The 14,745-nt window shown below is 40.4% G+C and overlaps 1 protein-coding gene across 2 annotated transcripts in view; it reads right to left on the bottom strand.

Moving 5' to 3' along the window:
• LOC131541836 (growth hormone receptor-like) overlaps positions 1-14,745 on the bottom strand; it is a 28,312-nt gene that overhangs the window by 1,937 nt on the left and 11,630 nt on the right. For both annotated transcript variants that reach the window (XM_058777806.1, XM_058777815.1), the window contains exons 2-9: positions 10,433-10,530; positions 4,494-4,611; positions 4,220-4,389; positions 2,703-2,881; positions 1,714-1,867; positions 1,538-1,625; positions 755-824; positions 1-652 (exon numbers count right to left, since the gene is read on the bottom strand). The exon at positions 1-652 is cut by the window's left edge and continues 1,937 nt beyond it. In XM_058777806.1, coding sequence (XP_058633789.1) covers positions 2-652; positions 755-824; positions 1,538-1,625; positions 1,714-1,867; positions 2,703-2,881; positions 4,220-4,389; positions 4,494-4,611; positions 10,433-10,530 — 1,528 coding nt within the window. In that variant the 3' untranslated portion in view covers position 1. The remainder of the gene's footprint in view (positions 653-754; positions 825-1,537; positions 1,626-1,713; positions 1,868-2,702; positions 2,882-4,219; positions 4,390-4,493; positions 4,612-10,432; positions 10,531-14,745) is intronic.

Below are 14,745 nucleotides of genomic sequence, written 5' to 3' on the forward strand. Positions count from 1 at the left end.
CTCAGTTCGTGTCTGATGAGTGAGGTAGCAAAGGCAGGGCAGCTTCGCTGGGGTCCGAGTCGCTCGAGCTCAACAGCGCCTCCATCTGCTTCTCCAGCAGCGCCGCCAGCTGGCTGCTCTTGTCTGCACAGTCGTCTGTGAACTGCAGGTAGGGCGTGTTCTTCAGTGCGTCGGGCAGACAGGGCACCAGGTGCAGCGCTCCGCCGGGGGTCACGCCCTTCACACAGGTGTAGAAGTCATGCGGCGCTGCGGGGGCGGGGTTTATAATCAGGCTGTAGTCTATGCCTGGGACGCACATGAGCTCCGGGTGGGCGGAGCCAGGGTTGGAAGGAGGCGGGGCACTCTCACAATAATGGGCGGGGCCATTGTTTGAAGGAGGCGGGGCTCCCTCACAGTAGGGGGCGGGGTCAGGATTTGAAGGAGGCGTGGCTCCCTCACAGTAAGGGGCGGGGCCACGGCAGTAGGCTGCAGGACTGCAGCTCATCTGTGTAGGTGGCTGTCCATTGGCGATCGGTGCATCCTCGTGTTTATACAGAATCGCAGCCGGACACGGGTCCACGCTCAAATGGTACCATGTGTCCATGCTGTACTGCGGCGACTTATAGCCGTGAAAGCTGGAGAAATGACGATTGATCTCATCAATCTTCCCCTTCTGGAGGAACAAGAAAGGACAGAGAGAACAGAAGGTAAAGCAGGTGATCTAAACACTACTAATAACTCAAACAGGTGTGTGATGTGTGACGGACTCTCAGACCTTCAGCAGGACCGGTTCAATCCCTCGGATGCGTGGCTTGGGAATCGGTGGCAGGAGGAAGGATTTAATTCTGCAGGAGGAACGCAAGCAGAGAAAGAGGTCAATGATAGAAAACACACAGACACACGTTTATTATCTGAATAAGGACATTCCATTCTGTTGATTTATAAACAGCTAGTTATAATTACTATAACCTAACCCACACACTAACCCTTGCAGAAAACAATTCAAAGCTATTTCTTTATTTTATTTTTTATTTTTTACAAATGAGGTCAACCCTGAAAGGAAATCACTTTAAAATATAGAAGTAAATACACACACACACACACACACACACACACATGCATTCGACTGCTATTGTTTTATATTATTTTTAAATCTCCTAAACTTTTTGCATTTTAAAATTTTCAGACAAACATCATTTTTTTATGTTTATTAATCTACTTCTCCACAATGTAGGTGATCGTAGGTTTTTGGTCATATAGAGGCAGGGTTTATTTGTTCTATTTTTTTGTTTCATACATATATTTTTAAATAATGCATTGGGGTTTATGTTTTATGTGTTCCTCAAAGCTAAGCGTGCTACCAGAATTCAATAGATTTTCACTCAAAGTGAGAGAAAATGTGAAACGTCTGCAGATTCGTGACTCTTTCTGACTGAACTGAACATCTGATCGAGCCTCTGGATCCATGCTCCCATGTGACCCAATGACGCAGATCTACAGATCCATCCGTGTAATTCATGTCGACAGTCCATCGATACCGAGACCAGAACTCACTGACCTCTTGCCTCGCGGGGCGATCCCCAAACCCACGACGAGGAAGACCATGATGAAGATGCTGGTCACGAGGATCAAGACCAGCATCCGATCTGAGAGACAGACAGACAGAGCAACATTTAGAGCTGCAACTATCAGTCGTGACAGACGGGTCATGTGTGTGTGTGTGTGTGTGTGTACCGGACAGAGGTCTGCTTTTGAAGCTGACGTTGATGGACTCGCTCCATGCGCTCCAGTGTTTGCTGTTGGTGGAGCGGCAGCGCACCATGAACTCGTACTTTCCCACCGGCAGAACCAGCAGCTCCACATGAGGCTCACGCAAACGCTCTTTTACCTGCAGACACCAACGACACACTTCACCCACAAGCCCTCAAGCATAAATGTCTGTCTTACAGATTCTTTCAACTGCTTACATTTTCAAAACTTTACACACAAATCCAAGAATTGCACACAAAATGCAAAATGCCTCACATCTCTTGCAAAATGAAGCACTAATTCAAAATATCACAAACACATCTCAAAAGCAAACATTTGTCTTACGTTGCTAACACCTTTGCCATAATAGTATATTTTTGGATATATCATATACACACAGTTATTCAAAACCTAAAGCTTTTCTTTCATGAGCTCCTGTGGACATTTCTGTACAAGATTGAAAGTAGTTGTCAGAGAGATGTTGATAAATTCACAGTAAACACTAGATTGAAACGCAAGATTGAAACCAAACTTTTTTTACTGTAAGCATTTGTGGTTGTGAACACAGAATAACACAGTACAGAAGAAAAGCAATACATCAGCCATGTGTAGTTGTGTAGATGTGTGTTTATTGATTGGTTGGTGTTCAGTGAAGCACATGTGAGGAGTTAGTGATGAATTAATGTGGCTTTTTGATTGGTTGTGTTTTGAAAAAGGAAATCAAGATACTTCCTGTTATATTTTTGTGTGTTACATAGAGAATTGTGTGTTGTGTTTTGCAAACAGTGTTTTATGAAAACTGAGTCAAAGGCTGAGAATTAGTGTATGGTTTTGCAGATTTGGTGTGTTTGAGTGTCAGCTTGTGTGACAAGTAAAGATTTTGTGTGCAAGCAGTTGAAAAAACCCCCTGCACTTTCTGTTCTAGAGTTATTGTAATGAAAATGGAGGCGCTGCAAGCGGACTCTGTGTCATACCCTCCAGTTGTCCGGCTGAGCGAGGTGTCTGTAGCGCAGCTCGTAGATGAGCGTGATCCATCCCTCGCGCACCTGAGTCTCAACGGGATACAGCCAGGACAGCAGAATACTTTGGTCCGGTTCACCCACGCTCTCGTTCATCATGACGTACGTCAGGTTAAAGGGCGGGTCGATCTCCACTGGGGGCGAAGCACATGAGACTCGTTAACAGACATGATGAAACATCAGCGCTCCAGTAAACCTCAGGAGAAACAGGAGAGTTCATGAAGACAAGCTGAGCTGTGAAAGCCTGAACATTTATAACCACGTCGAGGCATTTAGAACCATTTTTGGTTCCCCAAAGATCCTTTCAGTGGTCAGTTCATAAAATAACCTTTTTCTCCAATGTGTTTAATAATCTAAAGAACTGTTGAATGAAAGGTTCTTTGGGGAAACAAAAATGGTTCTCTGTTGCATCGCTTTGATTGCTCCTTTTGGGACCTTTATTTTTAAGAGTGTAAAAAAAATTGTATCCAATGGAATAGGGCTGGGGGAAATAAATCGATGCATTGCGAATCCAGAACTGATTAGATTGTGAGATTTTCAGAATGCGTGGCGATTCTTTCTGGAGGGAATTCTGATCTTAGTTTTGAACAGCAGGTGGCGCTGCATGCTCCAGAAACAGCCGTCTATCAGCGCTCTATTTGAGTACTTGAGTCTGCTATTAAAAACTAGATCAGAGCGCCATCTGCTGTTAAAAACTAAGCTCAGAATAGCAATGCATTCTGAAAATCTCAGAATTGATGTGATGCATCGATTTATCGTCACAGCCCTACAATGAACAGTTCTACACTTCTACACAGTTCTATACTTTCAACATCCATAGGACCTACCCATTGCACAAATATATCTTTATCGTGGAAAAATCTTCTTTGGATATTTAAAATGTGCCTCACGCTAGAACTGTTCTGTAATGGTTCTTCTATGGCATCATCCATTTTGGAACCTTTATTTGGTAACACTTTATTTTGATAGTCCACTTTAGACATTCTACTACCAGTGAGTAACTTTGCAACTACATGTCAACTAGCAGTCATTAGAGTATTAGTAGACTGCCTGCTTAATATCTTCAAGTATATGTCAAATTATTCTACTAACCCTAAACCTACCCTAACGGTCTACTCTGAGAGTCAGTAGACATGTAGTTGCAAATTAATGAGAATTAGTTGACGTAGTTGCAAAGTTACTTATAGTTAGCAGAATGTCTAAAGTGGACTAAAGTGTAACCCTTTATTTTAAGAGTGTATGGATGTTGAAAAGACTCTTAATGGAAACGTCGATGCCAAAAAAGAAGTGTAGGGTGAGATAAACACACAGACTCTTTGGGATATATCAATATCTGCAATAAGAAAACTGCATGTATGCTAGGCTGAGGAAGTGCCGAGCTCATTGAATGAAACTGGAGAACTGCAGTTAGAAGAGCTGATAATAATACTAATATTTCCTATGTCCGCTGTGTCTTCAGTGTAATGCGTCACCTATATCAGCCACGTCCAAGCAGTGTTTGTGGGAGGTGATGGGTCCGGTGCGCGTGTGCGCTGTCACGTTCATGCAGTACACCTCCCAGACCTGAGTGTGTTTGGCATCGAAGAAGCAGCTGTTGATGCCACCGCTCACGTAATCGGGACACTCCAGAGGAGCGCGCTCACTGCGGGGTGACATGACCACTCTTCATTTCATCATCTCATTGACACTCTACAGAAACAACACTGATCTGGTATATCTGTAAAATGCGTTTAACTCATGTCTCACTCTGTGGTGTACAGGAGCGTGTAGGTGACGTTGTCCTGATTCGCGATCGGACGCCACCAGCAGGTGAAGACCTCCATGTTGGGTGAGCGGCAGCGGTAAATATACGGTCTTGTTCCATCTGCAATGTAAGAAACAATGACACAATCTCAATGAAGACGTTTATTGACAAAGTACATCCTTAAACCTTTTTTAAAGTCAAGGCACATTCAGCTTTAATGATTACTGTATTAGTGCCCACAGCAATGTACGATAATGTTCTGATTACTATAAGTGCATGCTGCAGTTTTATTGTTGACTTGATTGCACAGATACTATTTGAACTGATCTGAGCTGATGATGATATCACTGAATCAACAATGAACTGACTTTAACTGGAAAACTGAGTCTTTGCTATCGTCCTCTTTTTAGAGCTGAATTGAATTTTGTGTGCATTATTGAAACACTGTTTTCCTGTTTAACACTGTAAAGCTGCTTTGACACAATCTGAAGTGTATAAAGCACTATAGAAATATAGGTGACTTGACTTAAGGGGAAAGAGCTTACACTATGGTGCTAGGTGTACCACAGGGTTCAATATTGGGTCCGTTGCTTGTTTGTTTGTATATAAATGATTTACCTGAAAGTTGCAAGGAGGTTAGGTTAGGTAAACAGAAATGTTTACATGTTTACAAGCTGTATATGCCCTATATACACGGCATCGGTTGTCTGTGTGTAACAATGCCTAATGTATTGTCCCTGTTAAATAAAACAAATAAAAAAATAAAAACTACGTTCTACGTCATCTGCTGGAATGCCACTCTCTCGTGACAGTTTTTAAAGTTGTAAATATGCATGTTTTTCTTACATAAACACATCACTTCACTTTAGAAGGCCTTTATTAACCCCCTGGAGACGTGTGGAGCGCTTTATGATAGATGGACGCACTTTTTGGGCTTCAAAATCTGGACCACTATTCACTGCCTATAAAGCTTGGAAGAGCCAGGATGTTCTTAAATATTACTCCAATTGTATTCGTCTGAAAGAAGAAAGTCATTTACATTTGCTTGAGGGTGAGTGAATCATGGGCTAATTTTCATTTTTGGGTGAACTATCCCTTTAATGTAAATTGACCATTTGCTCAGGATCTGATCACATGGTGCAGAAACAACTCAAGTGTTGACCTGGATCTTGTCTGTGATAAATCAAGCTCTTTGGGTTGATTGTTTGCTCTACTGGAAGTAGATAAGTGGAGTTTTATGGCAGGTGTTGTAATTTTTTACTGCAACATCAAATGTGAACACAATAAAACTTTATGAGGAAGAACAACATATTGTGAGCAATTAAGACAATTAAAAATCAGATAGTTGTGTTCTTGATTGGTCAATCCAGTGATCCAATAACAGCACCCCTGACAGTAGCGCTAGTCAATCATTAGCGTAGCACAGAATACACATCCTATTTGCCTTCATGCTATTGGACGCTGGTAGTGGGCGGAGCAGAGCTGAATGTGAGTTTGATTGACAGTCACATTGAAATATCCTGCCTGAACATGACTGAACATGAACTCCACTAACTTCAAATGATTCACAGATGTGCTCAATTAAACGTGCTAACTGGATGGAGTGCATACTCGTCGACGGACACCGACTCGCTTATTATATAGTTGCAAGTTCATTTGCTGAGAGCAAAACTCCACACAAAACACTCCATTATGCAGGTTTCTCTGCCCGTTTGAGATTATGACATGTGGGGCAATGCTAGCAACTATGCTAATCTGATTTAGCTGCTACATTCCTGCAAAAAACAGACACAGAGAGCACGTTGTGAGCCAGTAATAAACACAGTAATGAGTGTTTAAAACCGGCTTAAAAGTTCAGCAGAGTTTGTAGAGTTCATACAGAATCATTCGAGAGGCTACACACACACACACACACACACACGCATGCACAAATGCATACACACACACGTACACGCATGCACAAATGCGCACACTCACACACACAGTTTTATGAAGCAGAGTAAACTGAATTGACTGGATCTCCAGAGATGGAGCCTCATGATTTCACAGATTCCTCCTGCAGCACTGATCTCGGGTCAGCGGTCGCTCACACCAGAGGACCTAACACATGTCCTTCAGTGAATCTTTATGTTTGACAGCCCTTCCTCTCCGCCGGTCTCCATGGTGACCCATCATCCTCGGAGACGACCTTGTGACCTTTGACACGGCAAACACGTTATGAATCACCCTGCGATTTCACAGTCGAACGAGCTCATTATGTCACACAAACAGCAGAAGAACACCAGCAACACCTGCAGAAATACCACATCGTGAACACATCCCCGTCTGAACATGCATTTCATCACACGGCCTTCAAAACACAGACAAGTCTGAGCAAAACTCTGGCACTTAATGCTACTTGTGCCAAGACTCGATTCTGGCATCACTTCAGACGCAATGATGGAGCGTGTCCTCTACACACAGAACTCAACAAATAATGACTCTCACACGTTTCCAAACACTCGTCTGTCATTGGTCAGTCAGTCAGATAGCCCCGCCCCAAACGCAGGTGATTGGTCGAGTCAGAAGTTGACACGTCGCTCAAACGAACAGATCAATGTTGTGAAAGTGTCACAGAATCACAGAGTTTCAGACATCTCAGCAGCTTAACCTGTAAACGCAGGTCTTAGAAATTCTTCATGCACCTGTCTGCAAATTAAGCCCTAAAAGTTGTTAAATCAGAGCAGAAAGTCTTAAATTCATAAAGTCGTGGCATGAAATAATGCATGCGCTGCAAAAAAATAAATATCATCCTCAGTATTTTTGTCTTGTTTTCCAGTACAAATATCTAAACCTCTTTAAATCAAGAGACATTTACTGGAGATGCAAAATGAAATTTAACTAAATTAAGTTTATGATTACAAAAACAACAAATATCTGGCAACTGGCTCAGAAAAATCAACATAAATCAAAGGGAAAACAAGTTTTCATTACCCACTGGCAGATATTGTTTCTCTCTAAATGTGTCTCGATTTATGAACATTAGACATTTGCACTGGAAAACAAGACTGAAGAAACAGAGAAAGAACAGCAGCTTTTGCGGTTTGATCAGGAGGTACAGTAACAGTTATGTCCATATTTTAGTGTTTGTGAGCAGAGAAGGATTTAAGGATCCTCAAATGCAAACTGTGTGTGTTTTGCCTCACGAGAGCAACCGTATATTTGTGTTGTGTTTTACCTCCTTTTTTTATATTCATTTAATCTTCATTCATTCATAATCATTTATTATTGAATCATTTTTATTATTCCATTTAATATACAATCATTTATAATAATCATTATAGCCATTTATATACTCATTTCATTAATTCATTAACTGATCAGTCATTTATATTACATTAATTGTTTTTATTTCCCATTGTTGTTTAGTCTTCTGACTGTGTGGTTTCATGAATAAGAGATACGAGGGAATGTTTATGGAAACTCAAGGTATATGGGATGTTGTTTTGAAGCAGTTTTGGTACAACAGTAAACATACGCAACTAAGATTAATCAGTAAACTCCTGCTTCTGCTCTTCAGTAGGTTTTCCTCAGTCAACCTCTTGGCTGATAGGAGGCTGTTAATAGAGTTTGGGGTATTTTGGGTACCAGACAAGACTTGCTGTTAACAGGTTTGGGGTATAAGACAGCTGACTAGTTGTTCTGTTACCAGACTAAACGGATGTTTCCTGACGGTATCTGGCATCTGGATCTTAATTATCTGGTTTGAAGGCATGATCTTACAGCAGAGATATAAGCTGTTTTTTATTCTTATTTTGGTAAAATGAATTAAAGACTGTTTTCAAACTGTGAAGCGGGTGAGTTAAGGACTCCAGTCCGGCGGTTTAGCGTTTACTAACCTGTCGTCATACAGTGACGTCACACGTGAAAGATAAACCGGAGGAAAACTCGAAACCAGAGCGGATTGAGTCTCGGGAAATATGATCACAACTTATTGCTGCTGCTGCATCCAGCAATTTCATTGTCAGAGAGCCACAAATGAATGAAATGAATGGCACAAATCCGTGCCGTTTTCCTCAAAAGCAGAAAAGAAAAACCCTCTGAGAGACGCACAGAATCAGTTCCTGGAATAATCTGGACAAACATGATCCTCCAGAGGATCACATGATCTAAATCGACTCTCATGCGTGCTTTCAGATTCAGTTTGCATTTCTTCACCATTCCACTCGATCCCAAACTGGAAAAACCAGCATTTCCTCTGAAAAACAAACAGCTGCCTCAGGAGACCCATGAGAACACATTAGAAACAAACAGAGCTGAAGCTTCATCCACCTCAGGAACTCCTCCGTAAACTCATCTCTAACTAACCCATCTGAACTGTCTACACGAATCAACAGCTCTCTTCCCTTCGCCGCTCGTCTGGAACACACGTCGGGTTTTTCTGCCTTGTGCGCATCAGAATGTATAATTCAAGATCGACGGCTCGTGTAAAAATGATTTATTTAAGACACGCTGCTGCCTACACTGAGTTCTCCACATCAGCATGATACTGATGAAACACCACACACTCACAACACCATATCTGAACAAACAGCTCAACTCACATGACGCACGCAATCAGACCGTGATTTATAGATTACTCCATCATACTGCAGACTGACAGCACTGCTGATGATAACGAGCAGTAATAAAGTTCATTCACAGAGATTCGGGTAAAGCGTCTGGTTAAAAACAGACTCGTTCTGAGGAGAGAATCTAGCGGCGCCGACTCAAAAACAATGGGAATGTTAGTAAATCTCTAACTGTACACATGCTGCTGTGAATACACCGGTGCAGAGGTTGATACCGCGGTAATTCTTATGTAACTGCACAGATTGGGCTCATTTTCGATTATGCAGGATTTCCTCAGCAGATAAAGATGTGTGTGTGTGTGTGTGTGTGTGTGTGTTATGGAGACTAATTAGATCTGTTTGAACTAGATTTTCCTCTCGTATCTTTTCTGATTCATCTGGTTATATATTTACAGTCAAACCAAAGATTATTCAAACACCAGACATAATTTGATATTATACTATAGTTCATTTATGTAAGCAAAATAAAGTGAACTGTGACATATTATACCCAAAAACACCTCATACAGTGGACTACCAGTAAAATTTGGGACCAAAAATGATTCAGACACTTTGACCCAATCATGTTTTGCGTATGTTTTGTCTTTGATTGCTAATGCGACCTTTTTACACACAGACTGAACAAAATGAAGTATTGCTTGGTAATTGTTTGAGCTAAACTGGTGTAATCTAATTGTGTTCTTAACTTTAACAGCTATTCAACTGAATTCATTACATACCTTTCTATCAAAGTTATCTGACATTATCAAGATCTGACGCAGTTTAACTCAGAGTTCTTCTCATATTTTATTACAGTTTTCTAAACTATAGCGAATAAACTTGTAACAAGTTGTTGTCTCACAAGGCACACGACGAAGGAGTAACTTCAAGAACAGTCGTCTAATTATAATCCACAGAGAGAACACAAGGAATCTAGGAGCAGGGTAGCACAACATGTTGACAAATAACAACCAATGAGGACAGAACAGAAATGGGGAGAATTTATACAAAAGCAAGAGGGAGACTAATGACATAATTGAATGAGCACAGGTGCACAGAATAACTAATCAGGGCAACTCGGGAAAACTAGGTCAAAGGAACAAAAGACAGGAGATCAGGAACAGGGAAAAACACAACTAAAAGTCCATGACCGTTACAAAACTGTGATATAATGTGAGAAACGTTGAAAGTGTCTGAATAAATTTTGGTTTGACTGCATCTTCACTAATAATGTAAAAGATGCACAACATAAAGAAGAACTCGACGTTGCAGGATGTGCGTGACTCAAATAACTGATATTTTGCACTATTGATCGAATCAATCATGTGTTTAGTGTGTTGATCTTCACTCACCGTCCTGCAGGCCGGCCGCGGTGTGTGTGGACGGCTGCAGCGCTGCAGTGACCAGCGTCCAGAGGAGCGTCAGGAGCAGAAAGCACAGCATCACGCGTCTGCAACACACACACACACACACACACACGTGTCAGGGCATACACACTTCACTGCAAGTTACAACTTTATAACATGCATGATACATAGAAAATAAGCCAAACAAACAAAAACCAAAAACAGAGTGCTTTACAGAGAATGCATGTGTCTATATTACAATCAGAAATGAAAACAAAATGCAGGAAGATCTCTGTCTTCATTCACACTCACGATGGCGTGCACACACACGTGTAACATTTAGACCGACGGTGAATACACAATGTCAACATGATGATGTTTCAAATGTCAACTCTTATTACAACTTCAGAGACGTAGAGCATATGTACAAAGCCTGTGATCTGTTGACAAGGGCTGATGGGATCTGGAAATACTGGAACCTTGGCCTCAATTTTTGTCTTTAAATGGCAGCGAAACCTCACAAGAAAAGACTTCGAATGTATAAATTCAGTCAATGTCTGTTTGCTGGATGTGAAATCACACATGACTGAAAATAAAGCACATTAAACAGCATTTCCACATTCGTTTAGCAGGTAAATCTAAACAGTCAGCACTGCACAGCCATCCCAAACTGCCTTTACTTCATTATCAATGATGTTTCAATTGCATATAAAAAGAAATGGTTATGCTGTGCATTAATATTCCCTCTGGCCTCTTATTCCATCTCACACAACAAAGCATAATTTAATACAACAGTAAAATCAAATCTGTGAACTCCATGAATTCAATACTTAATCATCCTCAACAGAGCATTTGATACTGATTGTTCACCCAAAAATTACTTTTTTACTCGCCCTCATGTCCTTCAAACCCGCATGACTTGAAGATGTTCTGAAGAACTTTAGGAATTAAACAACATCACTGACTTTGACTGCATGCACAAACAAAGACATTGTTGGGAATATCCTGAACGTCTATGAAGTCGGACAGGTTTGGAAGATCATGAGGGAGAGTAAATGAACGCTTAAATTCTAAATAAAAAAATTGATGTGCGCAAACATGCAGGCTTTCATTTCAGTCCTCATGATCGTACGCCAATGACATTAAAGTCATGAAGAATAAAGAGTCAATTTATGAAGCACACACACACATGAGAGTCATGAGACTGATCACAGGACTCGGCCGTCTGTCGCCTGCAGTCTCACTGACCCACATTAAACACAGTCGGTTAGAGAAGACGAACACAAACATTCCTTACTGATACAGATCATTTAAACAAGAGGAGGAAATCATCTCTCTGACCTTCACGACATTAGACAGCGTAACACGACTGCCGTGCTTTCAGAAATCCTGCATCACAGCCTACAATAACTATATTTGACCATTAGTTAACAATACAATACAAATTTAAAAGCACATTTAAAACAACTGCCATTGACCAAAGTGCTTTCCAGCATCATTACATACAGTCACACAAACAAAAATTCAATATTAAAATTTAAAACCTGATCCCTCTAATTAATTCTAAAAGCTCTACTAAAAAGGTACGATTTCAATCTAGACTTAAAAGCATCCACAGATGGGGAAGATTTAATATGCATTGGAAGAGGGTTCCATAATCCCTGAGAAAGCCCTATCACCCTTTGATTTTAATATCGTTTTAGGAACATGACGAATCATCTGATTCGAAGATCTCATGTTTCTTGTATTTTGATAGGGAATAAAAAGGTCAACAATATATTTTGGGGCAATGCCATGCAAAGCTTTAAAAGCCATCAACAAAACCTTAAATTCAATTCTAAATTTTACAGGCAACCAGTGTAAAGAAACCAAGACTGGGGTAATTCTCTCTCTCTTCTTTGTGCGAATCAAAAGTCTGGCAGCGGCATTTTGTACTAATTGAAGACGAGGTAATTGACTCTGAGAAACACCTATATATACAGAATTACTGTAATCAATCGAGACGAAAAATTGAGCCCAAGGGGCCCATATATAATGAAAATAAAATAGGCCCAAATATAGACCCCTGTGGCACACCACTATGTAATTTAGCTGATGTATAACACAAATCTCCAATGAAAACCGAGAAAGATCTATCTTTTAAATATGATTTAACATTTGTACATGATTTTAACATGAACAAATAACACACAGATGAAAACAGAGGCGAGTTATGATGAAGAATTTTGAAGACAAACACGATGAATCAATAGCTATTTTTCCATCCACCTATTTTTATATGCACATCGCATAAAAAAATGCCAAGATGCACATCAGTTTTAAAAATGTGCATAAAAAAACTTATGTGCTCAACTAAGTACGATAAATTTATTATCTAACTGCACAGTCATAACTGGACCAAACAATGGACTGATCTCATTTCACAGCATCTGAAACGCTTGAGCAAAGTCTTGTCAAAGTGCTTCGTTATAATTAACTCCCAAAACTGTGTTCCCAAACAGCAGACTCCGAAAATAAGATAACATGGCCGCATTTTGTCTGCGCGCTCTGAAGCTTGTGATTTATTGTATACACAAATTATTATATACAGTGCCTTCTCCTACTGCAGCAAATAACATTTTTCTCCATGATGTTTAGCACAAGTTAATCAGGAAGTGACGATTTTGTTCTCTTTATCGCACTGGATGAAAACGCTGCTTTATTCGCAAATGTTTTATGCAATATTCCAATTTTGCACATAGCCTACGTTTAATTCGTAACTTTGGATGGAAACATAGCTAGTCACAAATGTCCTGTTTAATACTGTGAAGCTGCTTTGACACAACCTGTATTATAAAAAGCACTATATAAATGACTTGACAATAAAAGCAGACACATTAATGAAGAGAGTCATTTATCTGCTAACATTCAAGACTCCTTAAGATCTCCTTCACTGCAGAAACACGGATCGTTAAAGCAGCAAAAGAAAGTTTAGGGCATTAAATATTCGGTCAGCGGCTGTAATCGCATAATTAATCTCCACACCGTTTCCTCGAAAGACCAAAGTTTAATCTAATAATGTTACACAAAATCAGAGTGACAACATGCGTGTGTTATAAAAGCGTCTTTAATTGGTAAAGCCCTGTAATGAAAGCCATGATTGTGCTGGAAAAGCGGTGATCTGTGTTCATGTATGTGGACGTCTGCTGGGGCATGATGGGATTGCTAACGCTCTCTCCACGCACGCTAGTCATTATCTGTATGAACTCAGACCTGCTCAATAATCCCAAACACACAAACACAAAGAGCTTCGGAAGTGAAAAAAACGCCTTTTCTGAAGCTCCCGCATGCATTCGGACTAAAGCTGGTCCAATATCTGGAGGAGCTTAAGAGCTTAAAAAGAACAGCAAGAATGAGCAGAGATTTACTGCCGCTGCTATTGTCACCAGATTAAATCGACATGATGGATAATCTTTATTCTCCCATCAATCCAGGGACACTACTAACCAGTACTGACACTACTAACTCAACCACTCCATCAGTATGGGCTGATAATCAATAAATGCCATTAATGACTTAATAATTCATAATTCAAATAATAAACTCACAAATCAAATAGATTTCAGTGCATTTCAAGAACAATCTGTAGAAATGCGGCCCAATATACCATTGTAAACATGAAGAATTTTACATATTGATTTTCACAGGTGTTTTACCTGCATTTTTAATTATGCATTCTACATTAATTATTTGTTTCCATCCCATCTTGTCCCTGGGGAATGCAGATGGCTAATGATTGTTCTGAGGGATCTGGCACTAATCTGACATCCAGATCGGGCCGCACACGCTCACTGACCATCTTTATCAGGTCACTTCAGCCAACGCCAGATGGACGTCTAGAGTCAAGTGACGACACACTCCATTAATTAGCTGCTAAATAAGCTGCTTTTGTCTGCTGAGGGTCATGATGACATAAAACAAACATGTCTCATTTGCACACACAGAAGACGGTTTCTCTTCAGACGTTTGCACTGCGTTTAGACATCTTAGCTTAATCACCTTCTTTAAACTTTGCCAGTGGCTAATTACACTGAGTGTAGGAAAGCTGTAAATAGTGCTAGATAGTGGAGTCAGTGAGTGGGCGGAGTGAGTCAGTGGGTAGAGTCCTAATCTAGTGGTCTAATAAACCTGGCATTGTATATTATGAATATCATTGGCTCTGTGACGAACTGCTTTTGTTCCTCTTTTGTAGTGCTGTCAATCGATCAAATAATTTAATCACGTTAATCACAGTCATGTGATCAAAATCACATCATTAACACATTAATGATCGTGTTAAT

Source organism: Onychostoma macrolepis, chromosome 01 (assembly GCF_012432095.1).
Source record: "Onychostoma macrolepis isolate SWU-2019 chromosome 01, ASM1243209v1, whole genome shotgun sequence".
NCBI lineage: Eukaryota > Metazoa > Chordata > Actinopteri > Cypriniformes > Cyprinidae > Onychostoma > Onychostoma macrolepis.